The sequence below is a fragment of the Elgaria multicarinata genome, chromosome 5, assembly GCF_023053635.1.
Source record: "Elgaria multicarinata webbii isolate HBS135686 ecotype San Diego chromosome 5, rElgMul1.1.pri, whole genome shotgun sequence".
NCBI lineage: Eukaryota > Metazoa > Chordata > Lepidosauria > Squamata > Anguidae > Elgaria > Elgaria multicarinata.
Genome location: NC_086175.1, coordinates 118160557 through 118176481, shown reverse-complemented (window position 1 = coordinate 118176481; position 15925 = coordinate 118160557). Strand labels below are relative to the sequence as shown.

General features: G+C 45.0%; 3 protein-coding genes across 3 annotated transcripts in view; 2 read left to right on the top strand and 1 right to left on the bottom strand.

The window, feature by feature from the left end:
- The window catches only part of TMEM123 (transmembrane protein 123), a 28751-nt gene extending 15902 nt beyond the window's left edge, over nucleotides 1-12849 (bottom strand). Inside the window, exons 1-2 of the mRNA XM_063127131.1 lie at nucleotides 12631-12849; nucleotides 5030-5095 (exon numbers count right to left, since the gene is read on the bottom strand). Coding sequence (XP_062983201.1) covers nucleotides 5030-5095; nucleotides 12631-12694 — 130 coding nt within the window. The 5' untranslated portion in view covers nucleotides 12695-12849. The remainder of the gene's footprint in view (nucleotides 1-5029; nucleotides 5096-12630) is intronic.
- The window catches only part of YAP1 (Yes1 associated transcriptional regulator), a 451661-nt gene that overhangs the window by 191913 nt on the left and 243823 nt on the right, over nucleotides 1-15925 (top strand). The gene's annotated exons all lie outside the window — the stretch shown is intronic.
- Nucleotides 12711-15925, top strand: part of LOC134399656 (matrilysin-like) — a 29635-nt gene continuing 26420 nt past the window's right edge. The window contains exon 1 of the mRNA XM_063127738.1: nucleotides 12711-13100. Coding sequence (XP_062983808.1) covers nucleotides 12711-13100 — 390 coding nt within the window. The remainder of the gene's footprint in view (nucleotides 13101-15925) is intronic.

Genomic DNA, 15925 nt, shown 5'->3' with positions numbered 1-15925 from the left:
TGACCCCACTAGGGCTGCTAAAAGAGAGGAGCAGGGCTGTGAATCTCTGGCTATTATGGCTCCAGAAACTTCAAATGCAAATGAACTGATGCACAAAGAAGAGTCGTTGAGGGAGATGGTGGGATTGGCACAGGGACTACAGGAAATGGGATAAAGTTGCATTGGGAGTGTGTGTGTGTGTGCATATGTGTGTAGATGGACAATGAAGAAGTATTGTAGGGCAGAACTAGATGTATCTATTGTATCTAATTCAAGTGGCAATTCAAGAAGATCTACCAAGACTGAAACAAGAGTGAAACTTGACATTATTGAGGGCTACTAATCCTGATGCCTGTATGCTACCTCCAGTATCAGAGGCACTATGCCTATGTATACCAGTTGCTGGGGAACATGGGTGGGAGATTCTATCACACTCAAGTCCTGCTTGTGAGTTTCCCAGGGATAGGATGACAATATGTATCTTTAACAATTGTATAGAAAAGGGAATTTGTATGCCTGCAGCACCTGGTGAAATTCCCTCTTAATCACAACAGTTAAAGCTGCAGGAGCCCTGACTTCTTTTCTATCTGGTCACTTTACAAAAGAGGGCAGGGGTCCAGCAGCTTTAATTGTTAAAGATGCAGGAGCCCCGCCTTCCTTTTCATATGGTCACTCTACCCGTGGGCATCTGGTTGGCCACTGTGTGAACAAGATCTGGACTACATTGAGCCTTGGTCTAATCCAGCATGGCTCTTCTTATGTTCTTCTGATGGAGTTTGAGAAATATCAGGTCAGTTGCAGTTTTGTAATAGAAACATAGGAAGTTGTCTTATACTGTCAGATCACTGGTCCATCTAGTCCAATGTTGCCAGCACTGACAACGTCCAATAGACACAAAACAAAAGGTTTTGCTGAATAAGATGCAGCCTAAGATCCATAGGAAGGCCCCTGTAGCAACCTGGTCTGTTCCTTCCTGTACAGCTTGTTTGGGGAAGCTGGGATGGAAGGGAAATACGAGCCAGGCTGTGACAGGATGAAGAGAAAGAAAACGCTTTCCACCCTACAGCAGCTCAGCTGGACGCTTTCTTCGTGACTAAGGAAGCTAACTGGGAAGGAAGGTCAACACAACCAGCAATTAGTGACTAAATGGAAAAGGTGTCAGGGCTCATGCTCATCTCTAGCTTCTCACCCTCCAATTTAAAAAGGCGCTGCCTCTCATTCCAAGATGCCTGGGGTATTTTTGTTAGGCTACACCATGGCTGAAGGGAAATGGGTTTCACATAGGATTGGGGGAACCTGCTTCTTTACGGTGGCCAGCTGCAAAAGCAGACAGGGCTCTTGTACCTTTAATTGTCGTTCAGAAGAGGACAGGTGCCATTTGTTATAAAGGTACACCTCCAGAAATCCCCTCTTTCACACTTTAATTAAAGGTGCAGGAGCCCTGTTCTCTTTTGCATCTGGCCACCTACACTTCTTCCTTGCTGCTTCACAAGTTCCGGACATGAGCCCTAATAAGTCTTTTGCCCACCCTCGCCTGACCTGGCGCCCTCCAGATGGTGTTGGTCTAAAACTCCCATCATCCCCAGCCAAGCAGGAAGCTGCTTGGGTAAAGTTAAGATGGCATTTGAAGCGAGAAGAATGCCTTCTCTGTCCCTTCCCACCCATTTTATCTCCAGTGAAGAAAGGCAGGAGGTTAAAGGAAAGGTCAGAATGTGCCTCCATTCACTCACTGGCTCCAGTCGCTCTCTCTCTCCCCCTCTGAGCTAGCTCTTAAGTTTTGTAAACAAGTTTCCACCCTCGCAAATAGCTATGGTGACATGTATTTCTTCTTATATGCATTGCGTACAGGATTCCAGAAAAACACACTATACTATAGCGTGATTATAGGGCTACTAGCATCATCTGGATTTCACAGGACGAAGCTGGGTGGTACCTTCCTTCCTAAAGCTGCAGTACAACCCTTTTAAAATTGATGCACAGCTCCTTTTTGAGAAATTATTTCTCCATTTCAGAAGCACAATGCAGGAAAGGTAGTACAATGCAGTAGCTGCAAATAATTCTTTCCTCCATTCCCCTTTTCCCTATTATTGTGAGGCCAGTGTGGTGTAAATTTGCTTTTCCCCCTCCCTCCTAACCTCTTTTCCTTTGGGGCCATGTTTTTCTAAACTATAAGCCCTGTGGGGCAGGGACTGCCTTAAGAATTATTTTTGTAAGCTGCCTTTTTGGCTAAAGGGTGGGATAAAAGTGCTATAATAAATAAATATAAATAAATAAATAAGAATGTTGTGGAGCTGGAGGGGGCATGGAGCAGGACAGAAGGTCAAGGAACTAGAGCAATTCTATGAGGAAAGTTACAGCATTTGGGGCTTCTTAGCTTGGAAATGAGGCGAGGAATGGGGAACGTGCTAGAGGCATATAATACGAGGCATGATGTGGAGAAGGTGCATAGTCTCATAATGCTAGAATCCAATGGAATCATCCCTAGAAACTGAATGGTGGGAGAATCACAGAATAGTTGAGTTGAAAGGGGCCTATAAGGTCATAGAGTTCAGCCCCCTGCTCAATACAAGAATCCACCTCGAAGCATGCAGGAATCCACATTAAAGCATACAAGACAAACAAAAGGAAGCACTTCTTCACACAGCACATAGTTCAACTATGGAGTTCACTACCACAAGATGGAGTGATTACGGCTTTCAGTGTCTACTAGTCCTGATGGCTCCATGCTACCTCCAGTATCAGAGACAGTGGCCACAGCTAGACCTAAGGTTGATCCTGGGATCACCCAGGGGTCGCCCCTGCCTGAGCACTGGATCCCCTGTGTATCACCTAGATCAGCGGTTCTCAACCTGGGGCACTCCAGATGTGTTGGACTGCATCTCCCAGAATGCCCCAGCCAGCTGGCTGGGGCATTCTGGGAGTTGTAGTCCAACACATCTGGAGCGCCCCAGGTTGAGAAAGGCTGACCTAGATGAACTGGTTTGACCCCTGGACGATCCAGGGATAATCCTTAGGTCTAGCTATGGCCGGTGTGTGCCTATGCACACCAGTTGCTGGGGAAAATGAGCATGAAAGTGCCATTGCACTCATGCCCTGCTTGTGAGTTTCCTGTATGCATTTAGTCAGATACTGTAGGGACAGAATACTGGACTTAGATGAGCCTTTGCTCTGATCCCAGCAGGGCTTTTATGTCCTTATAGGAATAAACAATTGTTCTGAAGAAGGAAATGGCAGATGCTTTTTGTGTTTAAATCATGCCTGAACTTGTCCAAGCAAACACCATCTAGTAAGAGGGAAACTTTCATGGACAAGACTGAGTTTGCATGTGTACGTGCAATGCTGCTAATGTGTATACTACTGTAATACTATTGTAAGTGTATACCCAGATGAATTTTAAGGTATCTGCTTCTTATTTTAATATTTTATTAGTTTTATATGTTTTAAATTCAGGTTTTATGTATTTTATGGCATCTTCAGGGAGGGGTAGGAAAGACTGCTGCCTTGAAGCCCTACTGCCAGTCATTTTTGATAGTCTGACTCAGTATAAAGCAGCTTCCTACGTTCCTATTAATCAGCCAAACCAGTTGATTAACCACTGGAAGTATGGCATAATGGAAAGAGCAACAGTCCGGCACCTAAGAAACCAAAGTTCAAATCCTCGGTCAGCCATGAAACTCATTGGATGACCCTGGGGCTGGTTGATCTCTCTCCCTCTCTGGCCCCGTTCAGAAGACACCTTAAACCATGGTTTTAACCACAAAGCCATGGTTTAAGGTGTTTTCTGAACATGGCCTCTCTCTCTCTCTCTCTCTCTCTCTCTCACACACACACACAGTAAAATAGGAATGCGCCTTAGATCAAGTCAGACCATTGGTCCATCTAGGCCAATATTGACAACAATGACTGTGGCCTTTGCTAGACCAGGCTATATCCCGGGCTGATACCCGGGATCGCCCCTGTGCATCCAGATGACGCACAGGGGATCCTAGGCTCAGGGAGGGATCACCCCTCCCTGGACCCGGGATACAGCCTACCCCTTTGGGCCCGGTATTTTCTGCGGTCATGGGCTGAGCCCGAGACCGCAGAGTGTGTGGCCCGTTTTCGCGGCTTGACCCTGGCTACGTGCGATTACTTGCACATAGCCGAGAGCTGCGCCCATTGGGGGCAGGGTGGGGGGAGCAGGGAAAATGATTTTTTTTAAAAAAAAAAACTTACCTGGGCGCATGAGCGTTCATGCGCATCCAGCCCTTTAAGGAAAAAAAAATGGCGGGCGCGATGGCTCTCTTCATGAGCTCGTTGCGCCTGACATAGAAACTAGCACGACAGCCCACGATAGTTGCATCGCGGGCTCTCCCCTCCTCTGTTAGATCAATGTTCTTTTCACCCAAGGACGAGATCCAAACAGCCCTTTTTAAGATAGGTCTAGCAAAGGCCCCAGTCTCTCAAAGTTTTTAGACAGGTGTCTTTCACAAACATACTTGAAGAAGCCGAAGATTAAACCTGGAGCCTTCTTCATACAAAGCAGGTGTTCTTCTATTGAGCTATAGCACTTTACATGGCCCTGATCAGACAATACACTAAACCATGATGGTTAAGTGTTTTGAGCTAAACATGATGGCTTACCATGTTGTGTGAACCATTCCTAACCACAGTGGCTACGTAACCACAGTTTTAACACATTCACTAACCACTTACTGCAAAAAGGTTAGTGGACTGACCATGGCTTAGTGTGTTGTCCGAACAGGATCCATACGGAATAGAAAAGAATAGAAATCTAATCTAACCTAATCTATTGTGGGATGATTGTTATGTACTTTCCACACATGGGACAGACCACATATCATCCCTGAGCAGGGACACCAGCAAGCATGCCCTTGCCTTTCCCTAGGCCATCTTCTGTGCCTCACCCTGGTACATGATTGTTCATAACAGATTCTATATCTCCAAAGCTAGACAAACAAACTTCGGCTGTTGTCTTGAATTTGGAGGCTACAATTGCAAGCGCTTTCATCTTAATACACAAATGGAAGAAAAGGCTAAGCAGACTTACTTGTTGTTACTGTTGAATTTGGAAGGTGAGTAGTGGGTTTGGTGGAATTCCTTTCTTGGGGATCCTCTGAAACAAAACCCATATGCATATTGATAAATATTTGCACTATTTTGCATTTCAAAGTCCCAAATCTCCATGCTTATAATTCCTAGATAGCCATACAAATTGAAACAACAACAACAAATGACCACTCTGTACCTGGCTCTGTAACAAACTCTCCACTATGAGATTACCTTTTCATAGTACAGGAGACTGGGGCCAGGTGATTTTAGATTGTAAGCTTCTAGGCAGGGTATCACTGTTTTATTTGTATATTTTGTACAGCACCAAGTACATTGTTGGTGCTATATAAATAAATAAATAAATAAATAAATAAATAAATAAATAAATAATAATAACAACAACAAAATATTTCACTTCTAGCTACCTGCTACAAATTGCAGATGGAAGTTGTATTCACTTGAAAGTTTGCAAATAATGCTAGAGACATTCTAACTTACAGCCCACTAAGGCCAATAGGACTACATAGAGCATAGGATGGCTTCTTTGTGGAGAAAGTTCTATCAAGCTTGGAATATTCATGATAATCTCCAAAAAAATCAGACCTGGAGAAAGTAATATCAACCCACCTGTCTAAAAGAACAACGCATTCAGCCTAGGGCATTTTAACAGTATGACTCTATATGCCATTTGCTGAGAGCGTGAGTGGGAGGGTTGTGTTGCACTCACAACACACTGGTGTGGGCTTACACTAGGCATCTGTGTGAACAGGATGCTGGACAAGATAGATCTTTGATCTGATCCAGCTGGGCTTTTATGAGTTGGCTGAGAGTTTGCACTTACATTTGAATGCGATTTCCACACTGCCTGTGACAATGATGCTATCAGTAATGGGATCTGTCTAGCAGCCCATACAAAGAAGTTTCTTTGGAAAGATGTTGAAATCTTGTTTGATGGGCCTTTCGACATAATGATGCAATCTAATGCAAACTTCCTTGTGAGTAGATCCCATTGACTTTAGTGGGATTTATGAAGCTGACCCGGGGCTCATCTACAACAAGCAGGATATTCCACTATGAAAGATGTATGAAAGTGGTATATAAAAGGCAGGAGCCACACTACTGCTTTATAGCCGTACTGAAGTGCACTGCAGGATCTTCACTACTGTTTTACAGTAGTACTGAAGTGCACTGACAACTGTTGGGGTCCATGACACATCTACACCAAGCAGGATATAGCACTATAAAAGCAGTATGAAAGTGGTATATGGTATGTGTCAATGGGCCCCAACAGTTGTCAGTATATACCACTATAAAGCAGTAGTGTGGCTCCTGCCTTTTATATACCACTTTCATAGTGGAATATCTTGCTTGGTGTAGATGAGCCCCCAGTTTGATTTCAGTCTCAGTCTAGCAAACCGTTGTTTATCAGACTAAGTACAAACCTTGCTCTCTCTTCATGTCTCCCCTTGCATGGCTGACTTCAGGGAAGATATATGCTTTGTTAAGCCACAGCTTCCAGTAACATCCAAACCAAGAAATGGATCAGATTCTGGTTTCGTATTCTGATCTGTAAGCAATGTTTCCTGATTTGGATAACACTAGAAACAGTAGTTTAAAAAAACACAGTATCTTCCCCTTGGCTGAGTATAAGGCCTATACTTGGTTCAACAACCAATGGTTGTATTAGACTGAGTTCATGATGTCTGAACTACGGCACTGTCCAGCTCTTTACTGGACATGTAATAGGCAGAATCTACACTACTGCTTTATAGTGGTATTGAAGTGCACTGACAACTGTTGGGGCCCATTGACACATTAACACCAAGCAGGATACAACACTATGAAATAACAAATAAACGCAACCGTATGAAAGCATGTGTCCAGTAAAGAGCTGGACAGTGCCGTGCTTCAGACATCATGAACTCAGTCTAATAAAACCATTGGTTGTTGAACCAAGTATAGGCCTTATGCTCAGCCTAGGGGAAGATACTGTGTTTTTTTAAAACTACTGTTTCTAGTGTTATCCAAATCAGCAAACACTGCTTACAGATCAGAATATGAAACCAGAATCTGATCCATTTCTTGGTTTGGATGTTACTGTCTGACCTTCCTTTTCAGTTGAAATTAGTTGTCATCCTCTGTGCTGCAGTATCACTTGGATCTACGCATTTGAGTCACGGCTTTGTGTGTGTGTTTGTGTGTGTCCCGGCAACCATATTGCTGTGCATGTATACAAAACCATCTTGCCTTGTCTTTATCCCAAACATTGCGCAAGGGATCAATGTCCCAATGCTGCAAGGCACATAGAAATTGCAGGGTTTTAAGCTCTATTTCAACCCCACTGTTTTGAAACATCTCTAAGGTTCTTCAGGCGCCTCGGGGAATATTTATGGCATTTAGAAAATCTCTCTCCCACCCTCCTCCTATTGCTTCTCCTCAGGGATCTCCAAAATTAAAAGAAATGCCCCGATGATTTTTTGCCTTCTAAAGCAAATCAAGTTTTTCTCCCTTTCTTAAAGAAAACCCAGCAAGGGTCCGTAGGATTCTCCTGTGAGGTTGCCGGAGGAGGGGTGGAAATGGGGGAAGTTCATCAAGTGCAACTCATCCTACCACCACACTACTATCATGGGACAAGCAGCAACCTCAGACGACTTAACGCAGGGGTGCAGCACCTATTTCAGTCCAGGGGCTGAACTCCATTTCAGAGAACCTCTCAGGGGTGGTAAAAGGGGCAGAACCAAAAATGCCAGCATATTTTAGCTTCAAGTGCTTACTGACAGTAACTAAGCCTTAGGAGACACGCTTCAACTTGCCAGATTTGGCCCATGGGCCTAAGGGTTTGTACCCCTGCCTCTGTCTGCCCACCGTAACATCAGCATTTAGCTAAATCTAATTGGATGCACAGTATTGTGAGATGATGATAGACACTGATCCCAGCCAATGAATTTAGGCAGTCAGAAGGAAGCTCCAATCTTGGATGTTTCTGAGTACAGATGCAAAATTTCCAGAAATGTTGAGGCCATGCGGGGAAAAAAGTCCCCCCTTGGTTTTTCCAGAACCCCCCACCCCTGCAAATTTTGGGGGAAAATAGAAATAAGCATACACACACACACACACACACACACACACACACACACTATATGAATGCTTTTCCGATCTAAGTTCACTTTGTTGTTGCATTAAGGCAGCTTTCCCCAACCTGGTGTCCTCCAAATATTTTGGACTGCAGCTCCCATTAACCTCAGGCAGCATGGCCAATGGTCAGAAATGCTGGGCACTGTAGTTCAAAACATCTGAAAAATAGCAGGTTGGGGAGGGCTGCTTTAGGAACACAAAACATTTTTTCTGTTCTTAAAATTATTATATGCATAGCTTAGTTGGTTCATAAAATGTCCATTTTATCTTAGAACTTTTAAAAGTAAACTCAGTTTGTAAATTTATAATTACTGACTGAATAGATTAGAACTATATTAAATGACTGCTACAGCATCAGAACTTTATAGAACAAAACCCAAGAATGCATATTTACTGTCAAGAATGCACTGCAGTGACTCTACTCACGTGTTGGGAAACTGAGCATACATATCTATCGGTAAAATATACTTTAGATCAATAATTTTAATAAGGAATGGAATAAATAACTATGCAGGGAATCTTACAGAGAGGATTAAAATAATATCGTTCCCAATGGCTCCATTATTTCCAGACATTTTATACCTCTAATCTTTCTATAAAAATGTTTTTATTACATAGTTTTTGGAAATCATTTGGGGGGGAGTAAAGGTTAGGGAACAATATATAAATACTTTGTCTTAAATTCTAAAAGAAAATATTTCATAATCAAAAGCTGTTCAATTTTTCCAGTTTTTTTGAAAAATAAAAACCATCCTCAAGGGAAAACACACACATTTCCCACCACCACATTTTTCTGTATTCTCACCCACCCCGGGACTTCACCTCTCTACTTCTGAGTATCCAATACCTTGCCAGGATGCTACTAACAGAGCGGGAGAAGTAACAGAGGTGATTTTTGCCTCCTCTTCCTTTTGCCTCCTTTTACAAAATGTTCCTCTAGATGGGCCTTTGAGCTGGAGAACCTATCCGATTTCTTGCATTCTGGCTTCTCCTTGTCCCTCCCTGCCTACTAGGATGCCCCCTTCAATGCCGCATTTGTGAGCCTGGGAAGCAGCTGGTGCGGTACTTTCTTGGGTGTCTGCAAGGGCGTGGGGGATAGGAACTCAAAAGTTCCCCTTCTGGGATCATGGAAGTATCTCTGGCCTCAGAGGAAGGACTCCAAACGGTCCTATAATCCTGAAGCATAGGATTACTCTCTTGGAATGATATCAATGTTTCCCACACTGCTTGCATAAGTGATCCTAGCCAATCAGGGATCATGTAATGAACATGATGATCACTGAGGGTAAATGAAGCCCATTCAGAGTGATAGCAGTGCTTCCTAAATAGGCAAACGCTTTTGTCTTCTTTTACAGAAAACCTTGGGGGTAAAATGTTGCCAAAGAAGTGGTGCTTTTTGACATGTATTAAAACGTTCATGAAAATCATCCCCCCTTTTAGCTTAGCCCTAATAATAATATTTACATAGTGCATTAGTGTGGTCAAAACATGCTCACTGCAATGTATGAAAGGCTATGCAAATGCATATTTTGGTTCCAATACATACATCTGTTCTCTGGCACAGACTGGGGAAAGTGGGTTGGAATAGAAAGAAAAGAGATGAGAAATTCAGAAAAGACATGGAAGGTTATATGGTGAAATAACTGGGATACATACATTTCCCCAGATGTGTTGTTCTAGCTTTAAACTTTTAGCAAAACCAGATAAGCTGCTTTTGCTAACCTTGGGCCTAATCTATACGAAGCAGGATATTGCACTATGAAAGCTGTATGAAAGGGGGATATAAAAGGCAGGAGCCACACTATGGCTTTATAGCAGTATTGAAGTGCACTGACAACTGCTGGGGCCCACTGACACATACCATATACTGCTTTCATTCCACTTTCACACTGCTATATCCTGCTTGGTGTGGCTCCTCCCTGTTATATACTGCTTTCATAGCGTAATATCCGGCGTGGTGTAGATTAGGCCCAGGAGTACAGGAACTGCCCTTTTCCAAATGAAATCTGAATTTTTCTGTATCGTTCATGGAAAACGGCCGCTGCACTTATCATTTTCTCCTACCCATCACCCCCATTAATGCCTGGCTCATGTCATTTACCCTGAGTCATGAAGGCACAACATTTTGCACTTGCCTGCCCCTGCTCCACATAATTGTCTACTGATGGGGAAGAAATGTGAAATGTTACGTTTGTCATAAATGAGGTAACTTCCTCTAAATGTCACGAAGTGGGAAATTAGATTCCCAATGGCTGTTTACCATCAAGTCTCATTTGGCCTTCAGGGTGAGGCCATAAATCAGTTTAGATAGAGGCACGCAAGTTATGCTTATTTCTGGAAAATTTCCCGTTTTTCCCAGATAGCTCCTGAGATGTAGCCAGAGTATATATATCAGGGACAGTTGTGCTATCTGGCTAAGAGTAAATCTCAGCTGCAATGTATTCGACTAGACATTACATTTTGCACAACTCCTTCCAAGGGGCAATAACGGCTGATTTATTGCTCCGAGAGGGTAACATAAAGCCCAAAGTATCTTCTTCCAGCATCTAGCTAATATTTTTCCAGCCAGCTTGTTTAGCAGTGCCATGCAGTCTTGAACAAGGAGAGGCCATGTCAAACAGAGACGGCCAACTTCTCAGGGGTCATTCTAGCCTCCAGTCACTAATCTGGGGATTGGACAATCCAATACCCCCATGGAACACAAGGTAGCAAAGGCTCTACAGTAGGGGTGGGCATAGTACTACCAATCAAAAGGCAAAAATCCTTAATGGATTTTTTTTTCTGATAAGGAAAAAGATTGAAGAAGCAATGGAAAACCACGGAAGGGTTACGAGTGGAACACATTGGTGGATTGGACACCAACCACCCCATAAAATTCCATCAACTAGGCAGGATGATTGCAGGATAAAAGCATTACTTGGCCAGGCACTGGGCTGTTTGGGAGATCCTTTTCCCTTCCTAAAGATTAATTTTCTTTTCCTAAAGATTAATTTTGCACATTTGCAAACTTCAGGGTTCCCTCAAGCCTGCCAATCCTTCCTGTCTTGTGGGTGGATGGAGTCGTTTTGGCTGCATAAACAACCACACTCATCCCTGAAAATCAAAAATAGAAGAAATGCCAAATAAAGGAAAACTCCGATATCTTGTGTCTCTTCCCTGAACACACGAAAATGAGTCAAAGAACTATTGATCATAAGAACATAAGAAGGGCCATGCTGGATCAGACCAAGGGTCCATCTAGTCCAGCACTCTGTTCACACAGCGGCCAACCAGCTGTCGATCAGGGACCATCAAAGCAGGCCATGGTCCCACAGCAACCTTCCACCCATGTTCCCCCACAACTGATGCACACAGACTTACTGCCTCAGATACTGGAGATAGCACATAACCATCAGGGCTAGTAGCCATTGATAGCCTTCTCCTCCAGGAATTTATCCAACCCCCTTTTAAAGTCATCCATAGACTAGTTGTGTCTTCTTTGACTGGCAGCTGCTCTCCAGTGATTCCAATAGGTTCTAGCCCTGCTACACACACACACACACACACACACACACACACACACACACTTCTGAGTAGAGAATCGATATTTGGTTTGGAATTGAACCCAGGACCTTCTACAATGCAAACCATGTGCTCTACCACAGAGTTGCAGCCCTTCTTCTGGCTTGCTGTGAGACATCGAGAATGTGATCATAGAATCATAGAATAGCAGAGTTGGAAGGGGCCTACAAGGCCATCGAGTCCAGCCCCCTGCTCAATGCAGGAATCCACCCTAAAGCATCCCTGACAGATGGTTGTCCAGCTGCCTCTTGAAGGCCTCTAGTGTGGGAGAGCCCACAACCTCCCTAGGTAACTGATTCCATTGTCGTACTGCTCTAACAGTCAGGAAGACCCAGAGGTCTGCGGTGATTTCACAATAAGAAAGCAAAACCGATGAAGAGTCTTAAGGAGTAACAAATTTACTCCGCAATAAGCTTTTGTGGACCCTGGCCGGTTCATCAGATGCACTTTGTGAACTAAAATTCATTTGTCAAGTCTTTAAGGTGCCAGAGGGCATTTTGTCGTTCTTGCTGCAACAGGCTGAGGAAGACACCCGTTCAGTACAAGGGCTGAGTTGTGCCCCCACGGCCCACTCTTAAACGGGCACCTTACTTCTGGAGCGGGTCGCCTGCGAGTTGCCTAACCACCAACGCGTCATTCCCCAAACTGGTGCCCTCCAGAAACGTGGGTCGACAACTCTCCCATCAGCCCCACTCGGGGATGATGGGGAATTGTCCAAGACCTCCAGAGGACAAAAGTTTGGGGAAGGTTGGCGTGATCTTGAGATGTCACCGCTCCGAAAAGGAAGGGTTTGAGGGAGGGGGGAGAAAAGTAAAATCTCACGGATGAACGAAAGGACTTTTTCTTTTTCCGGCGGGTGTTTGCGGGGTGGCCCGTGGGCTGCGTTTCCCCAAGATGACTTACCCAAGTCCGCGGCAAGGCAGAACGGGACAAGCACGGCCACCACCAGCAGCAGCAGCGCCTTCATGGTTGCCTGACGAGGAATGCTCCTCCCGAGGCACCCACGCAGCCCAGCTTCCCGAGCGAGGAGGAGTCAAGGGGAGCAGCAGGAGCGAGCCCGATGCCCGGATTCCCACGCGCCGTCCGGCCGCTTCTCCCTGGGTGCGCAACGAGGCGCGGTTGCTACTGCGAGGAGCCCGGGGCTGTCTCTCCACGTGATGGAGGCCAAGGGCGAGGAGGAGGAAGGAAGGCACGGAGGGACGGCGGGGGCTGGCTGGGGCGGGGAAGCCGCTGAGGCGCGCAATTGGCCCTTTGTCTCAGGAAGCCGCTGCTCCGGCTCGGCGGGCAATTTCGCCGGCGCGCCCCTTCCTCGCGGAGGGAGCTGCGTGGCGGCCTCCGGCCTTCAGCGAAGGCAGCGCGCGAGGCTGGCCCAAGTCAGTTGCCTGAGAGGGCCGAGTACAGGGTGCCCCCACCCGAAGGCAAGGAAAGTTATTTGGGAACGTGAGTCACAAAGGCCTACAAACTAGGGTGACCCTATGAAAAGGAGGACAGGGCTCCTGTATCTTTAACAGTTGTATCGAAAAGGGAATTTCAGCAGGTGTCGTTTGTATGCATGCAGCACCTGGTGAAATTCCCTCTTCATCACAACAGTTAAAGCTGCAGGTGCCCTGCCCTCTTTTAAATCTGGTCACTCTAGTATAGCTCCTGCAGCTTTGTGATGAAGAGGGAATTTCACCAGGTTCTCCATATATACAAATGACACCTGATGAAATTCCCTTTTTTATGCAACAGTTAAAGATACAGGAGCCCTGTCCTCCTTTTCATATGGTCACCCTACTACAAACACCATTCCCACCCCTCGAAGGTGTGTGTGTGTGTGTGTTTACAATTAAATAACAGTTTGCTGCCCCTTCATTTCAACCCTAAGCTAGCTGGTGTGGACCCAGCTGGGCTAACAAGTTATGGTTTGTTGACCATGAACGACCCAGGAAGACAAGACACGCTTTGTTGTTGGGTTGCGACCCGTGGGGTGTTCGTGGTTAACAAACTGTTTTGTAAGCATAAGTGGGTTCACACAACACAACGACCCAAGTTTTGGCAACAACCCACAGTTCAATGACAAACCACAATCTAGAATGTGGGTTGTGGTGCTGTGTCATTGCTGAACGGTAGGGCTGGCCCTGCTGAGAATCTTACCTAAAAATACGTTATTAATCATAAGAACAGAAAAAAATACCTTTATATACAACCTTTCTTCCAAGGTGTTCATGGTGACATACATAGCTTTCTCCCCAACTACCCGATTTTATCCTCACAACAACCTTGTGAGGTAAGTTTGGCAGAGAGAGAAAGCAGCTGGCCCAAAGTCATATGGCATGGTGGTTGAATGGATGATTGAGCTTGGGTTTCCCCAGTCCTTGTTCCACGTTCTAGCCCAGATGTCCCCAACCAGGTGCTCTCCAGATGTTTTAGACTTCAACTCCCATCAGCACTAGGAAGCATGGCACTCAGGAATTGTGGGAGTTGTAGGCCAAAACATCTGAAAGGCACAAGGTTGAGGGAGGCTGATTTAACCCAAAGGTAAGGGACTTGTGGCTCTTAAGAAGTTGTTGGATCCCATCCCCACTGGGGTAAGGCAGCATGACCCATGATCAGGGATGATAGGAGTTGTAATTCAACAATATCTGCAAGGTCACAGGTTCCCCACTCTACAACATTTCACTGGGCTTCTAGAACCTCTTTGTCGCCAGTAAAGAACTAACCAAGAACAAAGTGCCACACATGTACAGAATGCACTTTCCTCCTCCCCTCTCCCAATGGTTACCCATATTGGTGACTAAGGAGAAATTGATGACTAGGGAGAAATGCAGGCATGGAGTGGTTTGTAATAATATAAATGGTGTGGAGAGAGTACATGAGAAGATTAAGACCATAAGACCCATGTTGGATCAGACTGAGGGTTCATCTAGTCCAGCATTCTGTTCGCACAGTGACCAACCAGCTGTCGACCAGGGACCCACAAGCAGGACATGGTGCAACAGCACCCTCCCAGCCATGTTCCCCAGAAACTGGTGCACACAGGCTTACTGCCTTTGATACTGGAGGTAGCACATAGCCATCAGGGCTAGTAGCCATTGATAGCGTCGTCGTCGTCGTCGTCGTCCTCCTCCTCCTCCTCCTCCTCCTCCTCCTCCTCCTCCTCCAGGAATTTATCCAATCCCCTTTTAAAGGCATCCAAATTGGTGACCATCACTACATCTTGTGGAAGTGAATTGCATAATTTAACTATGCGCTGTGCGTGAGAAGAAGTACTTCCTTTTATTTGTCCTGAATCTCCCACCAATCAGCTTCATGGGATGACCCTGGGTTCTAGTATTATGGGAGAGGGATAAAAATGTCTCTCTATCCATCTTCTCTAAACCATGCATAATTTTTCTCTTATAATAGTGGTACTCAGGGTCACTCAATCAAGTTAGCGAAAGATTCAGGCCAAACATGATGAGTGTGATTATGCAGCTTTTTAGGGAAAATGTTAATCTATTTCATGGAAGCTGCCTTGAATGCCATATTTTGGTTGAAAGGCAGGATATTATAAATCAAAGAAATAAATATTGTTAAATGCAGTGGGGTGGTGAATCTGCTTCAGGTAGCAGTCTGAATCAGTCAGAACTCTAAAGGAGCTCTCCAGGATGTGAAGCCCCACTGATATCGGAGCCACCAGCCTCAACTGGCTAAATGCAACCTCCATATTTGGAGGCCGTATAACTCTGAATACCAGATCCTGGGAACAGGTAACAGTGGGAAGGTTGTGGCTTCCATACCTTGCTTGTAAGCTTTCCCCACAGCATCTGGCTGACCACTGTTGAAAACAAAAACCAGCAGGGTTGTTCTTATGTTCTCAGCCACGTCTCATAGGATAGCTAGATTCAAATCAGGACAGGGCTCCTGCATCTTTAATTATTGTGCAGAAGAGGGAATTTCTGCAGGCGTAGTTCATCAAGAACACAACTATTAAAGGTGTAGGAGCCCTGACTACTTCTGCATCTGGCCAATTTATCTTTACATCTGGGATTTGGATGGTCCTGGCTTACAATGGTCATACAACGTGTGATTTTCGAAACTACAGATTAGCACCCCCCTCCCAGTGGTGTAGCACAGTTTTTAATAGTCAGCATTGAAAATGACAATCATTTTGATGACAAAGCAATGACAACTCACATTTACTATGATTCCCCTTCCTGCCATAGCACTTTTGTTT